Genomic DNA, 27,834 nt, shown 5'->3' with positions numbered 1-27,834 from the left:
ATTCATTCAATGAGTTTATACTGAGACTCAGTCCTGAGTTAGGCACAGCCAACCCAGGAGAAATAGAAATGCTGGCTTCTGCCATCAGGAAGATTTAACTGTAGTTGAGAATAACAGTGACCAAAGAATCAAAATGAATATATATCTTAAAGATACCTTAAAAGATATATATCTTAAAAGATTCCATCAAAAACTACTTTCAGGTGGAAAATTCCTCTAAAAATTCCTACAATCCCAAGTTGCTTCTCACAGAAGCTGTAACCCAACATGCAAGTTGCCTAAAAACATGTAGCTGCATTTTTGTAAGGTAGGTTCAGGGCTTTGTGGATAAATGGAGTTAAATCAATATGACCTGGTTCTAATGTGTTTGGTTTTCAGTTGCTGGCAGATTCATTCGATAGGGTTTTATTACATAACACCTATGTGTGAAAAGTTGACTTCCAGTCAGACTGCCGGGTCAGATGTTTGGGCTCTTCTGGAAACCAAATGTGCACTAACACAGAAACTGTATCAGACGGGATGGGAGCTCGCCTCTGCTCTGGTGTACTTCCCAAAGCATCATTTCCTCCGTCACCAGGCCTGAGGGTTTGGTTTGGTTTCCACCATTGCCACCTCATGGATTCCTGCTGTCTTTCTTCCTAAACTTCCTGAGGTTGAGCCAAGCAGACATGTGGGCAGCCTCTTTTATAGAGGATTTAGCAACTGAACTGGTAATGTTAGAACATGATGTTAGAGAAGAGAGTTTGGCATGTGGCCTGCATTTCCAGAGTCTTCTTTTCCTCTGCTGATCTTTGAGGAAAGAAGTAGGCACAGCAATGAAGCAGAAAACATTTGGAATCAGCAAAAATGTCAAATGGCAGATTTCTGTATATCTGGCATTCAAACTGCATACAGAAATAGGTTTCTATAGTATTATTTGAGCAAATAAGATTCCTCCACAATGCTTGACACTTAATAAAATGCGTATTGTACCAACTGAGTGATCCATCATATATTTGGCAGACATCTAAAGAAAACTATTAAGTTCATCTTTCTAAGTTTAGCATATATGCATCAACATGTATATAAATTCTTCTTAGTCATAGGACTTATGCTCCTGAAAAACCATATACTGTGACCTCAATTAATATAGTTCAAAACTGAGGCATGAAACCCTTGGATATGAGGTCCGATTTTACTGCTTACTAATTTCATGACTCTAGGCAAATCATTTAAAATATCTTCATTCTTTATCATTAAGGTCTCATACTTCTAAAAAGTACTCTGTTCTAATTTGTACTCTTTGTGGCTCATGTAGTACCTTTGGGTTCTTTTTCTTAGATTTTAGTTTCTTGCTTTACATCCAGGTCAGTTCCACTTTTCTGCAAAATGAGCAAACCTGCCTAAAAATAAAATAAAGTCAAAAAAAATCACAACTCCAACTTCTAGACTATGCATCTGTCATAAAATAGTATTCATTTTAGCATGGTGGTTAAAGGAATAGTGGGTGAGTTCTAAGGCCATGGTATTCAGTGCCTGGTAGACCTGAATTCTAGTACTGATTCTGACAGTTGCTGTGATCTTGGACAAATTAAGTTACCTTCACTAAGCTCAGTTTTCTCGTCTGTACCTCCCTGGGCTGTGGTGAGGTTTAAATGACATTAAACATGGTCACAGGTCCTGGCACAAAATGAGGGAGCAATTAACATCAGTTACTGTTATCTTGGCAAACATGGTCTCTAAATTAGATCATGGAAGTGAAGGTGACATACACTCATGACATTTACTAAACTTTGAAAGAGTCCCATATGCTAGTTCTGTAATTCCATTCTTTCTCCAACAAAAAGTCTTCATTTAGATAGTAATTTACAGTTTAGGATCTTCACAAATAGTGCATCTTTCCTCTTTTAGTCGATTTATTTTTTTATATGTCACACAGCATTATCCTAAACCCCATATTTTATACACAATGGGACTATAAAGTTTAAAGAAAGTGAAACATTGGACTATTAGATACCATCAAATATTCCTAAATATTTAGCTAACTAACTTATTGGAGTTTTTCCCCCCTTGGTAGGACTACTGTACAGAATAGTTGTTTTTAACTTAAAATGGATTTTATTTACATGTATTAATTGAGCATATATTATGCCAATGTAAAATTAATATGCAAACCCACTATGTATTTTATATATATATTATTCTTTTATTCAGAGTATTATTCAAGGGGCCAGTGTCTGTTCAAGTAGGTAATGCTTGACAACTGACTTTGATTCATCATTAAGTCAAGTTATTCCCACATAAACCTATGTATTACTAGTGTGTGCCCAGCAGAGATAGGAACACTATAGTGGTCTCAAACAACTCCCAACCGAAAGGAGTGTTTTTCTAGTTGGGGGAGAAAAGACAAATGAACAACACTAGACAGTATGTAATGACAAACTGCATTGCTCAGGCAAGTTGCAAAGCCATAAGGCAGTGATTTTCAAAAAGTGTAGGCACTCTAGACTCTAAAGAAATTATTTCAAGGGAATCCAATATGTAAAAACAGACCAAAAAGGAATTGAGTTGATTGAAGAGGAAGTGGAGACCCCTTTCCTGTAGCCCCCACCCTGCATGATCACAGTTTAAAAAAAAACTGCCTGGACATGAAACATGGGTAAGATTGGTATGACCAGAGAGAAGGGAGGAAGACATCCCAGGTGGTAGGCACAAAGGTATCATGGACACCTAGTGAGAGTGAGTTAGTAAATGGTAAAAGCAACCTACCTGGTTGCTTTTGATTTTCAACCTGAACTAATTTTTAAATCTCTTAAGTCTGGTAAAATAGTTAACCAATGCCTAAGTAATGTGTCTCGTCATTCTTTATTTCAGAGTCATTTCAAGTTGTCGTGAGAGGAAACGGTTTCCGACATGCCCGCAACGTGGACAGGGTCCTTTGCAGCTTCAAGATCAATGACTCAGTCACACTCAGTAAGTCCTTGCAGAGTCTGTAGGTTTCTTCAGCCTGCTTTAGAGAAGGAAATTCCAGCCCTATCTTCTAGCAAGATCAGACAAGTGAAAACAGCAGAGAAGAGTCTTTCCTGCTGGAAAGACCAGCCTCTACAGTGCTTTCAGTCAGAAAAGGCACCCCTCTGGGTGGGCACAACCCAGTAGGTGCCCACCTTGGTGAGCAAGGCAAGGCTGAGCTTGAGTCTCCATCATCCACAACCTACACACCCACAAGCTGCAGCCCTGCACCAGCCCTCGGCAGGCAGCAGGCACTCATCTCCTCGTCCCAATGTCTGCCAAGTGTCTCACTCTCAGGTGGCAGTGTCAGCACTGGTTAGTCGGGCTGGAGAAGCTTGAGGTTCCTTTACAAAGTGTTAGGGACTCTCAAGAATAAGTATGATAAAGAAATGGTCTACATTTATTAATTCTGAAGAAACCAAAAGCTAAAGATGACTTACATGTGTAGATTCTGCAGCTATTTTTAATCTAGATGATTTTTGCTTGGAATAGCCAAGAAACATTCTTCATGGTGAATATCTTACAAGAAATACAGGAATATGGGAGTAAAACTAAGTGCATATCATGAGAAAAATGAATTATCATAACATTGGCTCCTTCACGAGACATTTGTAGCAGGCAAGTTTCTAATTTAAAGATGTGTGTGATTCATGTGGTTGACTAGGAGAGATGGGGAAGGCTGATTATAGGGAGACAGATGCCAGGAGCCCTGGTTATTATTTGCATCTGGCATCCATCACACAGATAATTATTGATTCCACATCTGCAATGATAAACAGCAGTCATCATACACTGCATTTTCAATAGTGCTGTGTATTTTCTAAACACTTCACATCTTTTTGCTGCAACAGCCTTGAGACGTAGAAAGAGCAAGGAGACCCGCCTGGGCAACTTGGCAAGACCTCATCTCTACAATAAATCAAAAAAAATTAGCTGGGTGTGGTAGCGCGCACCTGTAGTTCCGGCTACTCGGAAGGCTGAGGCAGAAGGATCGCTGGAGCCCAGCAGGTCGAGGCTGCGGTGGCCGGGAGCGGCCACTGCACTCCAGTCTGGGCAACAGAGTGAGACTCCAACTCTAAAAAAAAAGAGAAAGAAAGAAAGAGCAAGGAGGACACACATTTATTGACTTATCACTCACACTAGTTTTGTTCTCCTAATAACCTTTTGAAAGAAGTTATCCTGCTTTTAAATAAGAATAATGAGGGGGTATGCCTTTTTGTCCTCCTTGACATTGTAAAACCCACTTGTATATTTAAACATACGTGCAGTGGCTCCCTTGCAGGGATCTGGAATTCCTGGCCTTGGAATAATTCCAAACTAAGAAGCATTCAGTTGTCTTAATATTCGGAAATGCTCCCACAGATCCAAAAAGCACGTACGATTTGAAAGCATTTTGAAATATCTCTACGTAGTCACAGTCTGAAAGTTAGATGTGGGCCTCCTGCAGAGTTCTTCCTTTTTTACTCCCTTTCAGTTGTGATGTCACTTAAGTTCTCCTTCCCCTTCTCTTTAACCAAAATCCCAAGACTAAGATCAGAAATTCCTGAGGGTTTAACTCAAAGATGTCAACACTTTCCAGACTCCAACTCAAAAAAAAAAAAGGCTTTCCAGACAAGCGAGCTTTCAGACCCAACCTCTCTAAGGATAAATAGAAGTAGGATGGGACTAGAGATAACCTACATTACATCCCTTTGCCTGAAAGGTTACACCAGATGCTGTGCTAAGATAAGATGAAATACAAATTTACTATGAATTTGTAGAGTAACATTTTGAAGGCATACTTTCCAACTTCTCCATGAAATATTATTTCTTAGGGTATGACCCAGCCCGTCCTCTTTCAACGTCCTCTCTTCCTTTCTCTCTCTTCCTCCTCTCTCTTTTCCTCATTATGAATGAGGTGGTGAACCTGTGCATATACTTGCAAATACATGCAACATGAGGTTCACCACCTCATTCATAATCAAAAAGAAAGATAAGCTGTTGGAGTAGGGATGTAACTTAACCCACAAACCTAGCTGTGCTTGCAGCACAGAGAAGATAGTGAATGGGTCATACTATATGCTGCAGGCAACACTCCAAGACTGAAACATATAATTATTTAAAATATTCTAATTAAGAGAGAAAATTAGAATTTGAGGAAGACACTTGACCTTCATTTATTAATTCTCCTGTTCATTTCCAGTCAGTAAATAATATGAATAAGAACCTGAGGAAAACAGAAAAGATACATTTAAAACGCAGCACATTAATATATATATTTTTCTATCAACCTCATGAATAATTCCTCCCTGTCAAGTAAATTGCATTTAGATTCCTTTATGTTTCTATTCTCTTTCCCACTTCTATACCTCAAGTTTTAAGATGTTAATCTGTTGTTTTTCATTATGTTATATATGTTCTTTTTCAAGATTTTTTTTCCTAAAGGCTGCATTACATTTTGTAACAAAAAGAGAGCTGGGTGCAGTGGCTCACTCCTGTAATCCCAATACTTTGGAATGCTAAGGCGGAAGGATTGTTTGAGCACAGGAGTTTGAGACCAGCCAGGGTAACAGCAAGACTTTGTCTCTACAAAAAGAAAAAAGTCAAAAAATTAGCTGGGCATAGCGATATGTATTTGCAATTCCAGCTACTCAGGAGGCTGAAACAGGAGGATCACTTGAACCCAGAGGTTCACGCAGTGAGCTGTGATTGTGCCGCTGTACTCCAGGCAGGGCCACAGAGTAAAACCCTGATTGGAAAAAAAAGAGAGAGAGAGAGAGAATAAAAGTGCTATTATTAATCAGAAAAAGGTAAGTCTGAGACCCAGTCATGAAGCTAAGGCTGAAATGGCTCTAGGGTCTTCAACAAATAATGCAGTAGCAAATTACATGAAGCAAACCTGATAAAAGAATACATTGACAAATTATATTTATAGTTGAAGATATTAATATAATTTTCCAAGTCTCTGAATGAACTTACTAGTAAAAAATTAAAGAGATAGAGTACAAACAGTATATGTATTATACCTTTTTAAAGCCTTACAAATTTATCAGGCTAAGACACAAATAAAATCCCAAAATATTAATGCTATAAAGTAGAAATTGTTTAGATACATTCTTAGATGATAAACAGAGCCAAAAGATAAAAATTATACTTTCATACCTCCTTCTCTCCTACTTTCCTTGCACTTGCTTAAAGATAAAATCAACCACTTAGAAATCTAAGACAGTTTTTAAAACTGTCACATGTGGTCCCATTCAAAGAAAGAAGGGGAAATACCCAAATATGAGAGCCAAGGGAATGAAAACCTAAACAGGAAGCAAAGTCATGGGGACTCCAAGCCGGAGGTTCTGCAGGCTGTGATCTCGATGCTGATGCAGACCCAGGACAGATCTTAGCCCTGTGCAAGGCATCAGACAAGATCAGAGCCCCTGCAGAAATCAGGCTCCAGAGCACTGCATCACACATTAATTTGAGCAAGAAAGCAGGCAGGGGAACAAAATCTACAAGTGTAATGATGTTATATCGCCCATGTAATACAGAAGCACCAAGTCAAAGAAACTCATTTCAAAATATGTCTACAACTGTCCTGATCCCTACAAAGGCCTTGCCCATCCATTCTGTAGGGGCTTTCCACACAACCCAACCCACAGCGTGCCTACAGTAAACAATTCCCTCTAAAGATGGGCTTGCAGCACAAAATAACAAACCATATAAAGATGGTTGAAGGATAATGTAAAACAAACACATTTAAAATATGTAAAGAGATCAAACAGTTCAGAGGGGAAAGAACACCCAACACAGGCAGATTTGCAGAAGAACTCAGTAAATAAATTCTAGATTTGAAAAAGCTTATTTACTAAAATACAATTTCATGAATGGATTAAACAATGTGTTTAGAGACAGATGAAGATGAAATGCATGAACTAGAAGGGGATTCGAGGAAATCCCTCCCTCAGCCCCAGATTATTTTCACACCAGTTTTACCAAATTTTAAAACATACTGTTCCAGAGAAAAGAAATACAGAGGAAGCTTTTAATTCTTTCTATGGTACTAATATAATTGTGGCCTTTTAGGAAAAAACTAGACAGAGGCACTAAAAGTATCGAAACTATTTGAGATCAAGCTCACTGAAGACAAACATCTAAATAAAAATGCTGGCAAGCAAAATCCAGCAGTGTATTTAAAAAGAACCAAGACAGCTAAGACAATTTTGAAATAAGGGGCATTTACCTCTCATATAGCAAAATTTATTGATTATCAAGAAGATAATTAAATTCGTTATCCATTCCTAATTTTAAGAAATACTTTTTAAAAACTAGGACGAGGATAAGACTTCTTTAACATAATAAAAAGCATATCAAGATATTTGAATTCAAAACACAATATCATTATTAAAAGTCATTATTCAGAGGAACTTACTTTTAAGTTAATAACAAAGCAGAATAACCCACTTCACCACTGTATTCAACATTGATCTGAAAGTTCCAGCAGCACCGTCCTACAGAACTTTCTGTCATGATAGAAATGTTCTGAAATGGTGGCCACAAGCCACATGTGGTTCTTGGACACTTGAAATGTGGCTAGTGCAATTGAGAAACTGAATTTGTAATTTCATTTCATTTTTATTAACTTAAGTGTAAGTAGCCACATGTGGCTAGTGACTGTCATATCAGACAACGTCATGAGCATTAGGATAGCACAGGAAAACTGATGAGAGACATACATACAGGAAAGGTGACCAAACATCATTACTTTAAAATGACAATTTTGTCTTCCTGGAAAACTAGAGAGTCAGCAGAACTTGTAGACTAATAAGAAAGTTAATAAGCTCAATGATTTCAAAATAAATACCTTGCTTATCACAATTGATACCTTTGCCAGAGCAATGACTAGTAAGAAAACATCACAAGAAAAATACAGCAACAGCAAATAAACTCTAGTAAGAACTAATTTAACCAAATTTGTAAAGACATATGTGGAGAATCTTTCTGACGGATCTAAAGAAAGCAGGAAGAGATGGACTCGTAGCATAGTACCGAGAAAAGAGTCTTGGCCCTGTCATATCTGGCTGTGTAACCATAGCACGTTATTTAACATTTCCATGTCTCAGTTTCTCTGTCTGTAAAATAAGTACTGCAGTAATGGCACCTATATCGTGGATTGTTATGAAGTTTAAATGTGATGGACAGGGCTTAGAACAGGACCTGATGCACAGTAAGGAGTCAGTCAATGTTGGCTGCTGATATTACTATATTTTTATCATCCTTACTATTATTAAATAGAACAGTAACTGGGTACTGTAAAGACATTAGTTGTCTTCAAATTAATATCTACTTTTATTGCAATCCCAATGAAAATTCCAATGGGACTTTTTAAGTTAACAAAATAATTCTAAAGTTTATATGGAAGAATAAACATACAAGAATAGCCAAGAAAAATGTGGAAACTCGCCCTAGCTGATTTTAAGATGTATAAAAAAGCTGCAGTAATTGAAACAATGTATGACCAGTACCACAATAGGCAAACTGAGCTTTGGAACAAAGTCCATAAACAGAGCCAAACACTTATTTGAATTTAATATAAAATAAAGTAACCTTTCAAATCAGTGGGGAAAGAGCGGCTTATTCAAAAATGATGTGGAGACAACTGGCTAACCACTTGGAAAAACAATTAAGCTTGATTTTTATCTCACACCTTACATCTAAACATATTCCAGATGAACTGAACCTTTTAAAGTGAGCATGAAGCTGTAAAATTTCTAAAAGAAGACAAAAATTTACATAATCTTTCAATATGGAAGGACTTTTTAAGCCTAAAGGGACATACTATGAAGGAAAAATTTGATAGTTTGAGTATATGTTTTTAAATTCTTCTGTTCCCATCGTCCTCCCCCACCAAAAAGCAAAAGGGAAACAAAAAACTGGAAAAGTGATATATAAGATATATGTATATAACAAACATAAGGCCAATAAATTTAGTACAAAGACAGCTTCTACATCAATTTTTTTAAAAGGGAGAACACATTAGTGGGTAAAAGATATGAAAAGAAAATTTTAAAAATAATCATGATCAATAATCATAGGGGAAATACTCTGTTCCCCTTTTTGCCCTATTAATCTGGCAAAGCTTAACAAAAGTGTTGGCAAAGATGTAAGAATACTGGTGTTATCATTCATCACCGATGAGAAAACATTAAATCATTTGGAAGGCAATTTTTTAAATGAATCAACTGCATTTTTGACCCAGCATTTTAATTTCAACTTCTTCAAAAGGAAATGTTGGAGAACGTTGACAAAGATGTGGCTACAAGGATGTTCCTCACAATAGTGCCTATTACAGCAAAAGAAAAATGGGAAGAACAAAAGGGGAAATGGGGGGGAGAAGGAGAGGAAAAAATATAAATGCTAACAACATAAATGTTTAACCATAGGTTGTCTATTATATACATTATACTTCACCCATAAATAATTAAATAATGTCATGGAAGAATAATTGCTGATGTCAGAAAATGCTAATAATACAGCATCGTCTGTTTAAAAAATATGTTGCAAAACAGTAAATTGATGCTTTTTTTTTTTTTTTAGTAGAGAAAGAGATTTATCAGGCAGAAGAGGTATTACACTCCAAAGAATTAGGAGCAGGCTTGAGTGTGAGAGTGGTTCAAGAGCCTATTTTTGTTTTTGAAACACACACACATTTAATGCCAAGAGAAACTGGAAAGATATACTCAAAATGTTAACTGCAGTCACCTCTGAATGGGACTACTATTAATTTTTATTTTCATCTTTCCATCTGTGTGTTCTGTTTCCCACAATCATATGTCCTTTATGCAATAAGAACTCATTCAATTTATTTAAAATTTAATTTAAAAGTTCTTGAAAATTATTGAGGCTGAGCATATATATCTTAAGTTGAACATTTGGTTGGTTCTCCAATCACTGAGCTGAACTCAACTCCTGGCCAAGAAAATATCTTGAAAATCTTCACACAAAATTTATTTATTCTGGCTGCACTTTTTCTTACTCTAGTATTCAGTGTACTGTGCCAAGAAAAGATCTACTTTCATTTGGAAACCCATTTTCAGAGAGATTTGAATGCTGAAAGGGGGACCTCGGGGTATGAGCTGAGAAATGATCCACTTTATGCACTATAATTTTAAAAGGAGCATTTCCATGCAATAATGAAAAACATGCCAGACTTTCCTGGTGTTGCCTGGCAACACTTGAAGTATGTATGGCTATAAGCAAAAGAAACTAATTTGTAACAAACTCAGGAAAATTGAGTTTATTTGCCACGTGAGAAATCAGTTTCATGATTTTATAAGCACACTTTATTTTTTATGCAAAATTTTATTTCTCAACTTAATCTTATTAAGTTTACTTCTTGCACACTCTAAAAAAGATGAAACTTTTCCCCTTTGAGGACACTTTCCCAAACTGAATGGTAGACATGAAGGCAGTTCTAAGACATCCAGAGAGGGGCTCAGCTTCCTAAGGGAATGAGAGACAACAATCATTCTAAATGTAGAAGTTCCAAAAGGTGTGGTTTTATAAATCTGTCCAATTATCCAGAAACTGGACTTCATCTAGAAAACATCTGGACCCAGGTCTGCTGTGGGCACCCTAAGGAGATCATTAAAATGTACCTATGGTAGCAGATGGGGAGGGAGGTCAGAGGGTAGGGGACTATAAACTTCTCAAACAAAAGCCTAGTGTTTCCTATGTCAGGGTTAAGAGTATTGCATATGTCGGTCAAAGGTTCTTAATGCAATTTGGATGCACCCCTAGGGATTTGCTATCATATGAAGATGATGAAATGTCATTTTGTGTAACTCAGAATGAAGAGACATAAAGGAGCATGAAGTCTCATGCTTCATAATAGGGATGCACATCACAATCACCAGGGAGCTTTATCCAAGTGATAGCAGCTAATGATGACTGAGCACCTGCCCTGCACCTGATGCTGTGCCAAGTGCCCTCCTAGGTGATCTCATTTCTTTATCACAGTAGCCCAGTGAGGAAAGAGTTATTTGTATCCTCATTTTGCTGGCAGACTCAGAAAGATGCTGTGCCCTATAGGTCGTCCATACTGCCGGGGTTGAAACGATTTGAACCTGGGCAGTCTGACTCCAAAAGCTTTAGGTCATTTCTCTATGTTGCCTCCCAAACACAATCCCCAGAGATCCCTCAGCCCACTGACTCGAAATGTCTGGGTGATAGATACGTGCCTGATTTAGAGGCACTGATTTCAAAAGGTCCCCCTCATTTGGCAGACAAGAAATCTCAGCTCAGAGAGATCTAACTCCTTGCCCAAGGTCACAGAGCTCATTAGTAGGGGAGTTGAAACTTGAACCCAGGATCAAGAAAAATATCTCCACACTCAGGGAAGGAAGAACCTCAAACTTTAGGAGTGTCAGTGTCTGTAGCCAACTGTGTGGCCACAGGTAAGCATCTCTCCGGGTACCCTTCTCGAACCTCTGGAGTTTTTTTGTATAACTGGTGATGTTTCCCTTTGCCCCTCCTTTCAGACAGAGCTCTGGTTTTGCCCACAGGTTTTTGAAGTAGCTCCTGTAGAGAATGTGTTAATGCATACTCCCATCTTTCAGGCCTAGACAAAAATATGCATATGTTGAAATTTACTGCAGTAATCTAGAATCATGTGAAGCAAAGCAGGAGTGGCTACCATAGGTAACTAAGGGCAAAAGAGCTTATACTGGGGGTGAGTTGACAGTCCAGAGTTAGCTGCAACAGCCCCTCCCTGATATACAGTCAAACTTGCTGCTCCTCCTGTTCTACCAAGTGTGCAACTGGCTCCACATGAAAGCTCCGTGTAGACACTGGCACACTGCGAACTTCTCTGAGGAATGGTTGGGGGAGAGATTTGCTTATAGGCTTCCCTGAACTCCAATTTTACCTTAGTGCTGCTGTCCTGAGTGGTGGAAGTTGGCATCCCCCTTTATTTCTGCACCAGATGATTGGAGTTTCATGTATGGTGACCAGCAGGTGGATGGTGCCTTCCACCATGCAATGCTTTTCCTCTGTCACTTCAGTAGGATGATGGAAGAGAGGTTGGTTAACAAACACAAGAATGGGCCAGACTCCTGGCAGGCTCATAATCTGTCGCCCTTCAAACTGACGTTCTTTAAATATTTTTCAGCATTCATTTAGAGAAGCTGGGTGCTGCAGAGGGAAAGGAGGAAAGAGTGCTACTGGTACATCCCTCCTCTATGCAATTCAGCTCTGGCCCTTAGCTTGCATGCCACAGCAGCTTAGTGGACATCCACTGTTACTCAAGTGTATGCCCAGGGTCTCCTTCCCACACTGTCTTCTGAGTTTCTTTGTAAATTGGTGTCCTTTTTAAGGACTATCAGTATTTGCCGTATCCTTTGGCTATGATTGTGAGGAAGTCTCTAACCATTTTTGTAGACTTACCCCTTGAGCCAAATTCCAAAGGTAAAATCTTTTCAAACCTGACTGTGCACAGCTGCAAGAGTTTGTGTGTCAGGAGACGCATACCTCATGCATGAATTCTAAATGATCACCTACCAAGTAAAAGCAAACCTTTTTTAAAATGTTCATTCTCAACAAATTACAGCTGTTTTAAGTGTAGCAGTTATTCTGACCTCGGGATTGCAAAATCTTAAAAGACGATGCTCTTTACTTAGAAGATAACTTGTAAGTTTTATAAATGTCAACAGCCAATAATTTTTTGGTGTGAATTTATTGGGAGGAGAAAATACTTTGCAAGAGACTGAGCCCCATTAGCTTCATCTAGTTTTCTTGCAATACCTAAAACTACCCTATTAACCTCAGAGATAAAAATTCTAGATGCCACAAAATTATGTGTAGTATGATCCCAATTATGTATAAAATAATATGCACAGAAAAAATTCTGAAATAGTATATCCTAAGACATTAATAATGTTTATGAATGGGAGTTAGGCTTATCAAGGATTTTAATTTTTTATATATTTATTTGTATTTTCCAGACTTTTTATATTAAGCATGTATTACTTTTGTAATTAATAAAAAATAACAATAAATATGGGAAAATAATAATTTTCAGACTAAGAAGTCAGACTGACTGTGCTGACAACCAGTTCTAAACACTGGTGTGCCCAGAGGTATGAGAGTCACAACCCATGTGTCATTCAGGAGTGTGTAAACCCAACAAAGACAATTCAGAACCCAGCAGGGCTGCTGGATCCCATGCCTGAACACCTCTGGGAATGAACTTGTCCCTCACCTTTAACTTTCTCTCCTTCTGAGGCCATGATGTAATCTTGGTCCTCATGAACACCATGGCCAAAATAATCCATTTCACTTTCTTCCTAGACTGCCCTTAGCTCTGAGTCCTGTTTTGCTATTTATATGTAAGACATTCTGACTCTACAGCCTTCCCATGCTTGTCATTTCAGAGCTTTGGTAGCAATATAAGACCCATTGCTGGAGTGCTCAGTTTACTTTATAAAGCTTCACCAAGCAGAGTGGCTCAGGTGCTATTCCATCTGCCACTAAGAAAACCTGAATCCATCAGTGCCTGCATAGTGGAATTTATCGAGAAACACTCTCTTCCTTACTCCAACCAGGACTTGTTTTCTAGTGCCTCTGCAGCGGTTACCTTCTCACTCATCTACCCATCACCCAAGAACACCTCTGAATTTTTCTAGACGTTGCCCCAATACCCGGGGGTTGGTAACTACCCACTTATATCTGTAGGACCCTCTGCCAGAAAAAAGAAAGATATAAAGCCATGGGAGTTATTTTACCAGATTTTCTAACCTTGACATTACTGGTATTTTGGAATGGATAATTCTTGGTTGAAGTTGGTGGCAGGAGTAAGCAGCTGCCCTGTACATTGTAAGATGTTTAACACCATCCCTGTTCTCTACCCAATAGATGCCAATAGCATACTTCTCCCAGTTGTAACAACCAAAACTGCCTCAGACATTGCCAATTGTCCCCTGAGGGGCAAAATCACCCCCATTTAAGATCCACTTCACTGCTTTCATGTCCACAGATCCTACTTAGATAAATGTCTTGCTTCTTGTCATAGCAGTATCATACAACCCTGACACAACCTGGTAGACAAGTTGCAAGACCCTCTCAGTTTGCACACACATTCACACCTTGTGTTTTGCAATTGCCTCTGATGATGAGCTCATAAGTGCTCCCACCTTAGTACTAACAATTAGTATATATTGAGTGCTTCTTAAGTGCTAAGCATTTAATAATATTATATCATTAAAATTTGCAACAGCCACTAACTTGAAATAAATATTATTCCAATCTTATGGGTGACTACTCTTGAGCTATAAATAGGGTAAAACTGCCCACAATTCCATGACCAATGAATGGAAGGGCTGTGATGGATCTCCAGAACTGAGGCCCTTAACATGCTCATTACCCCCCATGTTACTCCAACCAGTCCCAGAGAACAGGATTGGAAACCAAATGACATCTCCTGAATATCTATAGCATACAAGGCCTAGTGAAATCAGTATAAACCCAGGAATCTTACCTGGAACCTGTTGGCCAAGCACACCCCCTGAGCCTGTAGCAACTAGCCAGTGAGGGCTTCCAGGGAAACCCTGTCACAACACCAGGCCAGGGAAGGGATGGGTTGGGTATGGGCCATGTGTAAGGAAAACGACAGTGGTCAGTTTGGTTCTGTCACTTTATTTTTATTTTTTATTTTTTTGAGTTGGAGTCTCACTCTGTCGCCCAGACTGGAGTTCAATGGCCGCTCCCGGCCACCGCAGCCTCGACCTGCTGGGCTCCGGCGATTCTTCTGCCTCAGCCTTCCAAGTTGCTAAAACTACTGGCACACGCTACCACGCCCGGCTGATTTTTGATTTATTGTAGAGATGAGGTCTCGCCAAGTTGCCCAGGCGGGTCTCGAACCTGCGGGCTCAGGCATTCCACTCACCTCAGCCTCCCAAAGGCGTGGGATTACAGGCTGAGACACCAAGCCCACTGGTTCTGTCACTTTAAAGGCATCCTGTGGCTTCAGCTGAGTGTAACGGTGCGTGTTCTAGTGCGAGGATGTTTTCCAACTTGGCTAAACCTACCTACACTTCACCACCATCTCTTCCCTTTCTGTTCGGACTCTTGTATTCCTCTGACTTCACAACCACTGTTCAGCCTTTCCAAGTAGAAGCCACTCTCTTTACTTTCAAAATCTCTGCTTTGTCCCTTGACATAGAGTTTGTCCTTTATCAAAAGAATACTTAGGCCTGTTTTGCTCACTCATTCGTGGAAACTTTCTAGCCCAGAGCCTGACACATAGTACATGTCCAATCAATGTTAATTCCTTTCTGTTCTCAGCAATGGGTCGCATTTTGCTATTCAGTAAGACTCCCACATTTGTAAATTATCACTGAGGCAGCCCCGGTAGAGCAGTCAGTCATCTTGCTGGCTGGGGCTCCAAAAATCTCAGTCCTGATGCTTTGAATCTCACCAACTTGGAGTCCTTATGAATATAATTTTATTTCATATTTTTGCACAGTCGTTTAAAGTCTAACTTTTTTTAAAGCTGGTTACGTTAAAAGGCAATGAGAAGGTAGAAATATCCAGCCTAACTCTAGCCTGTCTGTTTTCCCTTCATTTGGAGACCCATTTCCCTTCATTTGGAGCTGATAATTTGGTACTGAACAGTTATATTTGGCTTTCATATGCCCTAAAAATGCTTCCTAGGCCCAGGAGACATTAGGAGAAACAGAAGGGTGAGCTCATTTTAGTCCCTCACCTCCACTATTTTTCCCACTACCTAATGCAAATGTCACAGTAGGAATGTAAACTCTACTTTGGGCCTTACATCAGCTCTTGGAGGGTTACAACAACTCCCACTTCCCATTTGACTAGGGTTATTTTCTTTTCCTTTCTGCCAGAAGTAAATATTTATATCAAGACAAGACTGCCAAGACTTGAAAAGTATTTGAATTATTTAATCAGCCCTATAAAAGGACTCACTCTGATTGGTGTTTGAATTTACTAATGAATTTTAATCCTGGTTTTATCCCGAATCCATTAGACAGTCACCAAATTGCAGAGAAGAATTCTGGGAACTTCCTTCTTCACCAGTCTGAAAAAGATTACATTGTCTCAAGGTCAAAAACTGGGAATGTACACATATGAGTGTATGTTTCTAGAACATGAGTTCTTCCCATTAGATCAGGCCCTTTCCAAAGACACCTGAATGCTATCATAGAGCTCTTTCTTCAGCCCTGGACTCCTGGAAGTCAATATCTGTCTCCTGTAGTTATCCAGCCTTGCCCAATGAAGGTCTGGACCACTTGCCTCCAGAGTGGTCAATATGAAGACCTTCAGCTCCTAGTCTACTTTTTGCTAGACTGTAAGACTAGCTAGGTTTACCATTTCAACAAAACCTGGGTTTGAATTCCCTCTCTGACACATAAGCGGTGCAGGACAAACTCAATTAACTAACCTTTCTAAGCCTCAGTTTCTCAAACTGTAAATAATAATAATATCTCAGTGGATTGTGGAAGCATCAAACAAGATCATGGGTATATGGGATTAGACAAAATCAGTATGTATGTAAGTATATGTATATGTGTGCGTATTTAAGCACACACATGCAAATTCATTAAAACTTTTCATTTTCCTAGGAATTCCTCATGTCTAAAAAGATATTAATTTGGGAAAACAATGTAAGTAAGCAATCAAACATTTTGACAATTTTAATCTTTAATTCTGATTTTAAACCACACATACACGTGGTCTTTTTTAGAGGTGCAGATGCCCATGTACTGAAGAGGAATAACATTTGCTGAATGCTTTTTAAGTACCAAGAAGTGTGTTTTGTACTTTAATGCACTTTTATTTACTCCCCACACAACTCTGTGCAATGATACCATCACCACTGCTTATAAATGGATAATGTGTCCCCAGTCATACCCTATAAGATGAAGGCCTGTGGATCTGTTGGACTCTGAAATCTCTGCCACTCTCTTTACCTTCTGTACTCAGCTTCAGGGATGTCCCGCGCCCGTCTGGGACATTTGGCAGTTTGATCCCCAAATCCTGATTTAAATCAAGCTTATTAGACTCCTAGATATGAGTGCTTTGGGTAAACCTGTGTCACGACCTGCACAGAATCTGAAAGGTCTTTGGTAGTGGACAAGGAAATTTATGTTTCAGGATTTTCTAAAACTTCCATTTAACTTCTAGTTTCAAACTCCCGCCCCTCCCTAATTTTCTCTCCAGTTGCAAACAAAAGCCAAGGGGGCCAATCTGAGTTTCTGGTCTCCATTTCCCCTGCCCACTCAGTGCTAATGAGCAGTGAAATGGCTGCCCAGTGGGTGCACCCGCAGGGGCCTCGGTTGTACTAGGAGTGGCCCATAAACGTCACAACCCTACTGGCTTTGGCAGAGACTGCAGTGAGGCTGGCATGGCCCCTGAGCCAAACGTAGCCCAGCTGAGGAGCAAGACTTTGTGCTCTGCTTCCCAAGTGGACGTTCCAGGAAGGAGTCAGATGACCTGAGTTATGGAAACCAAATGGCCCTCCTTTGTTTAGAAAGAGAGGGAAAAAAAAGTCACTCATTTTTGTGGTAAAGTGAAAACAGGCTCCAAACCAAACAATCTCCTCAGAGCAGAAAATGCCAACTCCACAGAGCAGGCCCCCAGCCTTGGAAGCTGATAAACCCTGATGGAAGGAGGTTGTCCTACAGCCTCAGCAAAACCTCCTTTGGTCCTCCCAGCAAGGTTTTCCTCTGCTCTGCTACAGAAATACTGATCTCCCAAGCAGAAAAGGAAAAGGAAAGGAGGAGAAGAGTGAGACATGTCTGCCAGGCCCAAGCCACGCTCATCCTCTCACCCCTCTCCAGTTGTCATGTAGGGAAGGAGAGAAACTGTTCAGAGGCAGCCGGAAGTGAACTCAGGCTAACACAGGACCAGGACATGCCAGCCTCTGGAGTCTTCCCAGCTGTGATGCTACAGTGTGCTACCTCAGACGCCCTCCTCAGCATGACCCAGCTCTTCCCACAGAATGCAGCCAGGAGTCACAAGGCCGCCTGTGGCCGCTCTGTGGCGGTCCCATGGCTCTGTGGGCTGGCTCTGTAGGCAGGAATCTGCACTCCCAGGTATTGCTAATGCATGTGCAACAGAATAAGCCATGGCCACAAGGAAATAAATGTAAGTTCTGGCCAGCCACGCTCGTCCCAAGTTCTGTTTATTCTCTAATACAAGCCTTTCCTGGAATGGAGAGTCTCTTAGCGATGAAAGGAGAGTGCAGAATTTATACAGAACTAAGTTCTAGTCCTGACTTTGACTCTGACTTGCTGTGCAACCACATGAGTTGCTGTCTTCTGTCTGAACCTCCATTTTTGCATCTGAAAAGAGAGCCTAATGATCCCTCTCTTCCTTAGCTCACAAGGTTGTCATGAGAAGGAAACAGGGCATGGTTTTTACCAAGGGTGGCAGTGTAGCCCATTGGACTAACACATGAACTCTGCAGCCAGACTGCCTGGGTGCAGATCTAAGCTACCCTTTGTAACACTGGGCAAATGACTTAATCCCTCCACATCTCTTCCTCACCTTAAAAATGATAGGAGTAATATCCCTTCTTTATAGTTCTGCTAGAAGGTTACATTTGATTAAGTGATATACAGAAAGCTCTTAGAGGGCACCTATATGTAGCACACTCTGGGTGAGTCTGGCTGTCATTACATATGCTTCTTGACTTACAATGGGGTTATGTCCCAATAAACCCATCATGAGGTGAAACTATTGTAAGTCGAAAATGCATTTAGTTTACCTAATCTTTAGAACTTCATAACTTAGCTTAGCCTCCTTAAATGTTCTCAGAACACTGACATTAGCCAGCTGTTGGACAAAATGATCTAACACAAAGCATATTTTATAACGACGTATTAACTATCTCATGAGATTTACTGAATACTGCACTGAAAGTGAAAAATAGAGTACGATGACCATTTGTATACCTAATCCTGAACTGTACCCCATATCTTTAAAAGAAAATATAAAAAGAAAAATAGAACAGTTGTATGAATACTCACCATTAACATACAAAACAAAAAACACCTTCACAAAGTCGAAAAATCGTTAAGTTGAACCATCATTAGGTCAGGGACTGCCTGTATTATCATCACAGACAGGAAAACATCCTGAAAACAATAATGCTCAGTTCAGGCACTGTATTATCCTATACTGTCAGTACAAACTCCATAATTTTACTCAATCAATTTTACTGTTACGTTCCATTACCTGCCAAAAGCTGATTGTAAATATGGGCGTAACCTCCAATAGTTCCCTGTTGCTTTTAGGAAAAATCCCAAAAGGTTCTTCATGGCCTGCATGACCTTGGTCATCTGGCCTCACTGCCTTTTCTAACCTCATTTTATTTTTTTTGAGTTGGAGTCTCACTCTGTCGCCCAGACTGGAGTGTAGTGACACGCTCCCAGCCACCGCAGCCTCGACCTGCTGGACTCCAGCGGTCCTTCTGCCTCAGCCTTCCAAGTAGCTGGAACTACAGGGGCATGCTACCGTGCCCGACTAACTTTTGATTTATTGTAGAGATGAGGTCTCGTCAAGTTGCCCAGGCGGGTCTCGAACCCGCGGGCTCAGGCAATCCACTCACCTCAGCCTCCCAAGGCGCAGATCACAGGCTGAGCCACCCAGCCCAGCTTCTAACCGCATTTTGAATCACTGTCTATCTCACTCAAATTCAAAAGCCTCCTTAGCCTTCTTTGTGCTCTCAAAAGATCTGAACTCCTTCTTGCCCCCGGATCTTTGCAGTGCCACCTCTTCTCTTACTCTACCTCCTTCTCAACCCAACCTTAAGGTTTTGGTGAAAATAACCTTTCTTCAAGGAAACATTTCCTGACCTCCCAGATGAGGGTTGGTCTCCGCTTTCTTCCTCTGTGTGTTCATCACAGTTATAACTAAATAATAATTTGTGTAAGTACTAGTATGTTAGCTCCTTAGGCAAAGGGCTTCACCTGTTTTGTTCATTGCAAGCCTTAGCACAGTCCTTGGCACATGGTAGACACTCAAAGAATATATTTTTTTGTTGGTTTTTTTTGGGTTTTTTTGAGTTGGAGTCTCACTCTGTTGCCCAGACTGGAGTGCAGTGGCCACTCCCGGCCACCACAGCCTCGACCTGCTGGGCTCCAGCGATCCTTCTGCCTCAGCCTTCCGAGTAGCCGGAATTACAGGCATGCGCTACCACGCCCGGCTGATTTTTTGATTTATTGTAGAGATGAGGTCTCGCTGCCCAGGCGGGTCTCGAACCCAAGGCTCAGGCAATCCACTCACCTCAGCCTCCCAAAGGCGGGGATTACAGGCTGAGCCACCGAGCCCGGCTAAAGAATATATTTTTAATAATGTTGAATAACTATCTGTCCTATAGCTCCTACAAAATTCATGAAAGCAGAGATGTGTTTCTCTTCTCAAAGCCTGCAGAATATAGTAGGCCTTCAATAAATATCTGTTGAATGAATAAACAAGTGTCTTGTCATAGCCTTCCTAGCTTTTCACTGCTTGAAGATTTCCCTGGGCAACATCTTCTTCCTCCTCCTCCTTCCAGTGGATACACAGTGCTTAGCACTGAGGTGTGTTCTCTAGCTTCCATCCTAGGTGGCTTTTCTCTGGAAATCCAGTCATAAAGGACACAAGCCTTCCTAACCTCCACCCAGCCAAGCATTCAGTCAGTCATATGCTGCTGTCATGACTTGAAAATATAAGAAATATCAATGTCACAACAAAGGCCAATAGCAGAATATCATCCTTTATTAATACTAGGGGTGCCAACAAATGTATACACATTTTAAGCCATGTTGCCTATGTACTACTTTTAGTTTGCTGTAATCAGAAGTATCTGGACTCTGATGGTAACCACTTTGAGCACCTCTTAAAATTGCAGAAGCCCAAGATGACTTGTGTTCATCTTTTGTTATTGGTATATATTGAGTGTTACAATTTTAATACACTTTTTTCCTTTCTTGAAATGTGTATACATTTTTTGGCACCCTCTCTATATATGTATTCTTTTGTATCTTCTAGTATTTGTAGTCACAACTTGATTTTTGGGACAAATCTTATTCACCTTCTTTTCACCTGAAGGCCCTACTGAAGTCTTTTGTGCACATATGTACCCAATAAAGGATGAGGCATGAAGGAACACCTATTATAAACTGAGTATAATAACTTATCAGCCCTGCCTCTGGCCCCAGAATCTGAAACACACTGAAGTTGCTTAGAACCTTGAGATTAAAACCACTTAAGCTTTTTCCTGGCCGTCCATTAGAATAAGCAGAAGAATTTCCCTCCTCCAAGTGCCCCACTCTAATCCATCTTCCACAGCTACATCTGCTAAGACCTCCAAAATCATCACTCCAGTTTTACTTATAACCCCTCCAAAGGTCTTTTCATAGCTTATAGAACTTTGTCCAAATCCCTCTAGCTAACTTAAAGAACTTGGACCAAACTTCTTTCTATACTGATCTGTTCAAATCCTACTTATATCCTACCCTGGAACATACCTTTAGTTTGTCCTGTCTTTCCTCATGCCATTCTTCCCTCCAGGAATGCCTCTCCCCTATCTCTCCACTAAAACACAGCTCATGTTTTGTATGTTCTTGTGACCTGACCATGTCACCCTTGTAAAGGAAGTTCCCTGTCTTCTGAAGCCCAGTGATGTTTTAGTTAAGTCACTTCTTTTATTTGCCAGCAAACTTTTTCCACAAATTTGGATTCTCTCCCAAACTAGACTTAGACATGAAGCTCCTTAGGACCAGTCTAATATTTTCTTGTTTCCCCTTAGCTATTCCTGTTCCATCTAAGAGTTCACTTACTGTTTGCTCACTGGTTGACTCAACTGAACATACGAGATCAGGAAACCACTATTCAGGCAAGAGTACTGGAGTGTAGTGTTAATGAATGTACAGCTCAACGGGAGTTTTTAATCTCAAAAAGTTGTTTGTTTTTCTGTTGTCTTCCTGGACTTGGTTGATGTTCTCTAGAAGTCACTAAATTTGAAGTTATAAATTTGCCTTACTCTTCTTAATAAAGTGACTTCTTTTTTGCAGATGAGAAACCCTTTGCTGTGGAAGATACTTATTTGCTGTGTCCAGCACCTATCTTAAAAGAAGTTGGCATGTAAGTTTTCACCAGCAACTGAATTTCATAGCCAGGGAGGACAGAGAAGGCAGAGGGGACATAGGAAAAAGAAAGCATTGCTCCATTGTCATGAGGGAGCCTTTCTCTAGATGTCTGCATAATGATGTGACAGGTGGTGTTTACAGTGAGCCAGGCACCAGGATAAGTGTTTTACAGAGTATCTCACTCATCCTCCCAGGTTCACCGTAAATCAGACATTCCCATTATCCTGATTTTACATGTGTGGAAGCTATGGCTGAGAGAATTTAAGTAGCTTGCCCAGGTCACAAGGTAGTCAGTGGAGGCATCTGGGCTCAACCCGAGGTCTGTTTGGCTTAATCACAACTACACTTCTAGAAAGCTCTCACACTCATTACCTTGCCCACCACTAACCTGCTCAATGATTTTATCTCCTTTTTTGATGAGAAGGTTCAAAAAGGCCAGGTGGGGCCACAACTGGCTCATGGCAAATGGAGACTCCAGACTCAGACATTCCAGCATCACCCTCAGTGCTTGCTCCTTCCTTAACTCCTCCACAGAGCACTGGGTATTCGCTAATTTATGGCAGAAAATCTCATGGTGATGCAATTACAATAAGTGCTAATGAGATGTATTCAAAATACTCACCAGAAAAAAGATAATTTGCACCCTAAGCAAGAAAAGAAATATGTCAGGAGGCAGGCAGTGCTGGTCAGAGGACAAAACAAACAAACAAAACAAAACAAAACATTCTCTCCAAAATCATGCCTGTAAAAGGCTGGAGATTGAATGTGGTTTTAAGGAAAAAATGTCCACCTGAGTTCTGCTTTCAATCATTTGCTTATATTGTAAGACCTCTAACTCTGGTTGCCTAACTGATGTCGCCTGTGATACCAGTGATTCCACAAATTTACCTGGTGTCCATGCTGCCAAAAGGCAACAAAATGTAAGCTCATGTTTTGGTGAGTCCCTTATAGATGGGAGGAGATAGAAGGCAAACTGGTTCCCCTATCACCTTATCTCTGTAAGTTTGCTGAATAGATAGACAAAGTCACCCCCTTCAGATCACTGGAGAGTCTAGGTGATGGCAGTAAAACATCAGTTTTATAGTTTGCCCAGTTTATCCCCATTGAATTGGACCATGTTTGAAGAACTCTTTGTCCTACTACAAAGTGACAAGTAAGTTAAGTAGTAGTGGGCTTTGCCCATTCAGTGTTGTTCACTGCAATGCAAGGTCTAAATGCACTGCCTTAATATGCCAGTCAAGCATATCCTGACATCTATCCAAAATGTGAGAGGATGATGAGACATAACAACCATCCTCATTTTACAAATGGGGAAACTCAAACCCCTTCTCAAGAGAAGAGACTGCAGTCCCAAGGATAGTTCAAAGTCCAAAGGAGATGGCTCTCAGCCCATTGCTTATTGCACACCATGCTGAGTGTCTCTGATTCCCTTGTTGTCATTGCAGGAAAGCTGCACTCCAGGTCAGCATGAACGATGGCCTCTCTTTCATCTCCAGTTCTGTCATCATCACCACCACACACTGTGTAAGTCATAGCCTTCTCCTTTACTAAAGACCTCATCACTGTCATTGTTGACATTTTTTAAGCAGCAATCTTTTTTTTAACTTTTAAATTTTTTATTTTAAAGGTATGGGGTACAATTCAGGATTAGGCATACAAATGTTCATTATGCAGGTCCCCTTGTTGATGAGGTGTGCCCCCCACCCCCCTGGCAATCTCCTTCAACTGTCAATCCCACTTCCCCTCCCCTGGCAGTTTCCCACTACTACCAATCCCTTTCCTATAGTATTATGATAATTGTTCAAGGTAAGGTCCGCTTATGAGTGAGAACATGTGGTACTCTGTTCTTGGTTTCTATGACAGATCACTGAGTATGACAGACTCTAAATCCATCCAAGTTGCTGTGAAATCCAAATGTTTGACCATCTCTATGGCTATATAGTATTCCGTTGTGCATATGTACATTTTTTTAATCCAGTCCAGCTTTAATGGGCAGCATGGTTGGTTCCCTGTTTTTGCAGTTGTGAATAGAGCTGCAACAAACATGTGTGTGCAGAAATGTTTTTTGTAGAATGACTTGAGTTCCTCTGGGTGTGTTCCCAATACAGGGATTGCTGGGTCATATGGAAGATCAATTTCTAGTTCTTTCATATATTGCCACACTGTCTTCCAAAGAGATTGCATTAGTTTGCATTCCCGCCAGCAGTGTAGAAGCATTCCTTTTTCTCGGTATCCTCACCAGCATCTGTTGTTGTTTGTTTTATTATGATGAACATTCTTACTGGGGTTAGGTGGTATCTCAATGTGGTTTTGATTTGCATCTCTCTGATGATGACTGAGGCTGAGCACTTTTTCATGTGTCTGTTGGCTGCCCATATAACTTCTTTTGAGAAGTGTCTATTCATGTCTTTTGCCCACTTTTTAATGGAATTGTTTGTTTTTGTTTTCCTTCAGTACATTTGAGTTCCTTGTAGATCCTAAATGTTAGGCCTTTGTCAGATATACAGTTAGCAAATATTTTTTCCCATTCCGAAGGCTGTCTCCTCACTCTCTTGATGGTTTCTTTTGCTTTGCAGAAGCTTGTCAGTTTGATGAGGTCCCACTTTTCTCTTATCTCTTATGGCATGGGCACTTGGGATTTTGATCAGGGATTGATTGCCAGTTCCAATCTCCATAAGGGTGTCTACTACATTTTCTAAGATTCTTATACTTTGAGGTTTTACATTTAGGTCTTTGATCCATTTAGAGTTAATTTTTGTGTATGGTGATAGATAGGGGTCCAGTTTTAATCTTCTGTTTTAATCTTCTTCATGTGATCAGCCAGTTTTCCCAGCAACATTTACTGACTAGGTCCTCCTCTCCTCAGTGGTGGTTGTTGGAGGCTTTGTCAAAGATGAGTTAGTTGAGAAATTGAGGTTTTGCTTCCGGAATCTCTATCCTGTTCCACTGGTCCGTATGCCTGTTCTTGTACCAATACCAGGCTGTTTTGATTACTGTACCCTTATAGTAAAGTTTGAAGTCTGGAAGTGTGATACCTCCTGCTTTATTTCTTTTGCTAAGGATTGTTTTGGCTATTCATGGTCGTTTATGTTTCCATACGAATTTCTGTATTGCCATTTTCAGGTCTGAGAAGAATGATGTTAGTGATTTAATGGGTAATGCGTTGAATCTGTAGATTACCTTTGGCAGGATGGACATCTTAACAATGTTGATTCTTTCTATCCATGCACATGGAATATTTTTCCATTTATTTGTGTGCTCTTGGATTTCTTTGAGCAGTGTTTTGTAGTTCCCATCGTAAAGGTCTTTCACTTCTCTGGTTAGGAAGATGCTGAGGTATTTCATTTTTTTTGTGGCTATTGTGAATGGGATTGTGATTTTTATTTGGTTCTCTGCCTGCTTGTTGTTGGTGTATAAGAATGCAATTGTCTCTTGCACATTTATTTTGTACCCTGAGACTTTGCCAATGTCAAAGTGCAAACAGGTTTTTTACAGATTCTCTTGAATTTTTGAGGTATAGAATCATATCGTCAGCAAAAAGAATAACTTAACTTTCTCTTTTCCTATTTGGATACCTCTGATTTCCTTCTCTTGTCTAATTACTCTAGCTAGGACTTCCAACACAATGTTGAACAAGAGGGGTGAGAGTGGGCAGCCTTGTCTTGTTCCGGTTTTCAGGGGAATGTTTCCAGTTTCTGTTCATTTAGCCATATGCTGGCTGTGGGTTTATCATAGATGGTGCTTACTATTTTGAGGTATGTTCCTTCCATACCTAGGTGTTTGAGGATTTTTATCAAGAAGGGTTTTAAACAACAATCTTATCCAAAGGCGCCCTGGAAAGTTGTTTTGGTTCTTTGTTCTGTTCACTGAGCTTTGATCGGGCACTATGAGACCAGCCATGGGCAGGATCAGAGTACTCTAACCCGGAGTGTGTCAGGAATGTCTGTGTTGGGTTCTCCAGTTTCCCCATTAATGTTATTGGGGGGGGGGGATATCTGAAATCACTGGCCCGACTAGATGGCAAGATATACTATGTCTGTGCAGTAGGGAGGGTGGATGTCCAGATACAGTGGGCTTAGGAGAGGAAGGACAGAAAGGAATTGGACATCATCTACACCAAGCACATCTTTAAGGGAGTTTTTCTCTAAAAGGATGGAATGGGCATTGGCTGAAGAAAGATGTGGAGTTTAGAAAGGGCTTTTTACTTAGAATGGGACAAATTGCAACTTGTTTACGATTGTGGAAATAATCCAGGAGAAAATGGAAAATTGATGAAGTAGGAAATGGGGGAGGGACCCTTGCAACAGTGATAATGATAATGTGGCAGGCGTGGAGGCTACATTCTCTCTCCCAGCTTCTCAGCTATCCAGTCTCTGGATCCTTTATGCCAGGTAGTTTTCATTTCTGGCTACACCTAGAATCACCTGGAGAGCTTTTTAAAAAGATTGATGCCCTCATGCCAGACTGATTGGACCAAAATCTCTGGCATGAGCCCTAGCTTTGGTTGTTCCAAGGCCTTCCTGGGAGGTTGTTGTATGCAGCTGTGGCTGAGAACCCTTCAGCTTATGGACTTGCTCCTGCAGTCTGTCAGTGTCTCATAGCTCAGCCTGTCAGGGGCCAACCAGGAGTTGATTAGCTTGTATAAAGACCTCAGTCCCTAACATGAGCATTTCCAAAAGTACCTTGTCTGGATATTCAGTTTCTTTAACCCAATGCACTTTCTCCATTAGATTATTCTAGAAACTAATGTGTTTGGCCTGATGGTCAGCTTAGGTTGTTACTATGGTCAATTCCTGTTTGGCCTTTGGAAGATATATTGGTAGGATCCCCCAATAATTGAAGTTGTGTCCTTAATGCCATCACAGGAGGACAAGATATGATATGCATACACTGAAGCCAGATGAGTTATCTCATAAGAGAACAGGAAGAAAGTCACATAAAGGATAACATTCTCCCTCTCAACTTTCATCCCATGTTAGGAGCAAACCAATGTTCTTGAAAGCAGGGTAAGTCAGTGTAAATGGAACAGATGATAGAAAAGTTTTACTTGACCAAAGCTAGAGACTAGGGTTGTCACAGGGAAGTGTCACCACTGAGAAGGGCACATGTCTCAGGCATCTGACCGACCCGCAAATCTGGAGGCTTGATTAGGACACTACCAAGTTTGAAAACTATGCAGAAGCAGTGAAATTTCTTCAAGTGTATCCTCCCTGATTCTGTTGCAAATTGACCCTTTGGAACCTGCCAACTACAGGAAATGATTAAAATACCCCAAATCTAATAACTCTATTCCAGATTCCTCCAGCTTTTGAGTGATTCAACAGTTTTGATCTGTATTTCTCATTATGTCTGATCATACCACAGAGAAACAGCCACTTTCCTTGAGACCACAGGGCAGGGGAAGTGGGAGGGGAAAATATCTCAGGATCTAAACCTGTGGTGTGGCAAATACAGGGTGACAAATTTAAATTCTGGGCCTCTATGTAAAGAGGAAAGAGTATCCTCTCCGTTGTATGCAAAATTAAATAATTCCTGGAAAATCCCACTTTATCTTTCCAACTAACTCCAACCTCCACTTGCATCTTATATCTCCCTCATCTGAACACATACCACTGAAATTTATCTTCAGTTGACCCTTGATCAAGGCCACCTCACAATATAGCCTACATTATTCTATTTTCACTTAAGAATACTGTATTTGTCTACAATAAAATTATAACTA

At 40.3% G+C, this 27,834-nt stretch overlaps 1 protein-coding gene across 1 annotated transcript in view; it reads left to right on the top strand.

Annotated features, from left to right (window-relative positions):
* Positions 1–27,834, top strand: part of ANTXR1 (anthrax toxin receptor 1) — a 169,232-nt gene that overhangs the window by 71,484 nt on the left and 69,914 nt on the right. The window contains exons 10-12 of the mRNA XM_021707778.1: positions 2,854–2,952; positions 22,038–22,107; positions 23,558–23,636. Of these exons, the coding sequence (XP_021563453.1) occupies positions 2,854–2,952; positions 22,038–22,107; positions 23,558–23,636 (248 nt within the window). The remainder of the gene's footprint in view (positions 1–2,853; positions 2,953–22,037; positions 22,108–23,557; positions 23,637–27,834) is intronic.

This window comes from Carlito syrichta, unplaced genomic scaffold (genome assembly GCF_000164805.1).
Source record: "Carlito syrichta isolate Samal-C Ts95f unplaced genomic scaffold, Tarsius_syrichta-2.0.1 Scaffold124511, whole genome shotgun sequence".
NCBI classification, from domain to species: domain Eukaryota; kingdom Metazoa; phylum Chordata; class Mammalia; order Primates; family Tarsiidae; genus Carlito; species Carlito syrichta.
The sequence above is the reverse complement of the archived record's forward strand: the minus strand, read 5'-3'. Positions and strand labels throughout refer to the sequence as shown.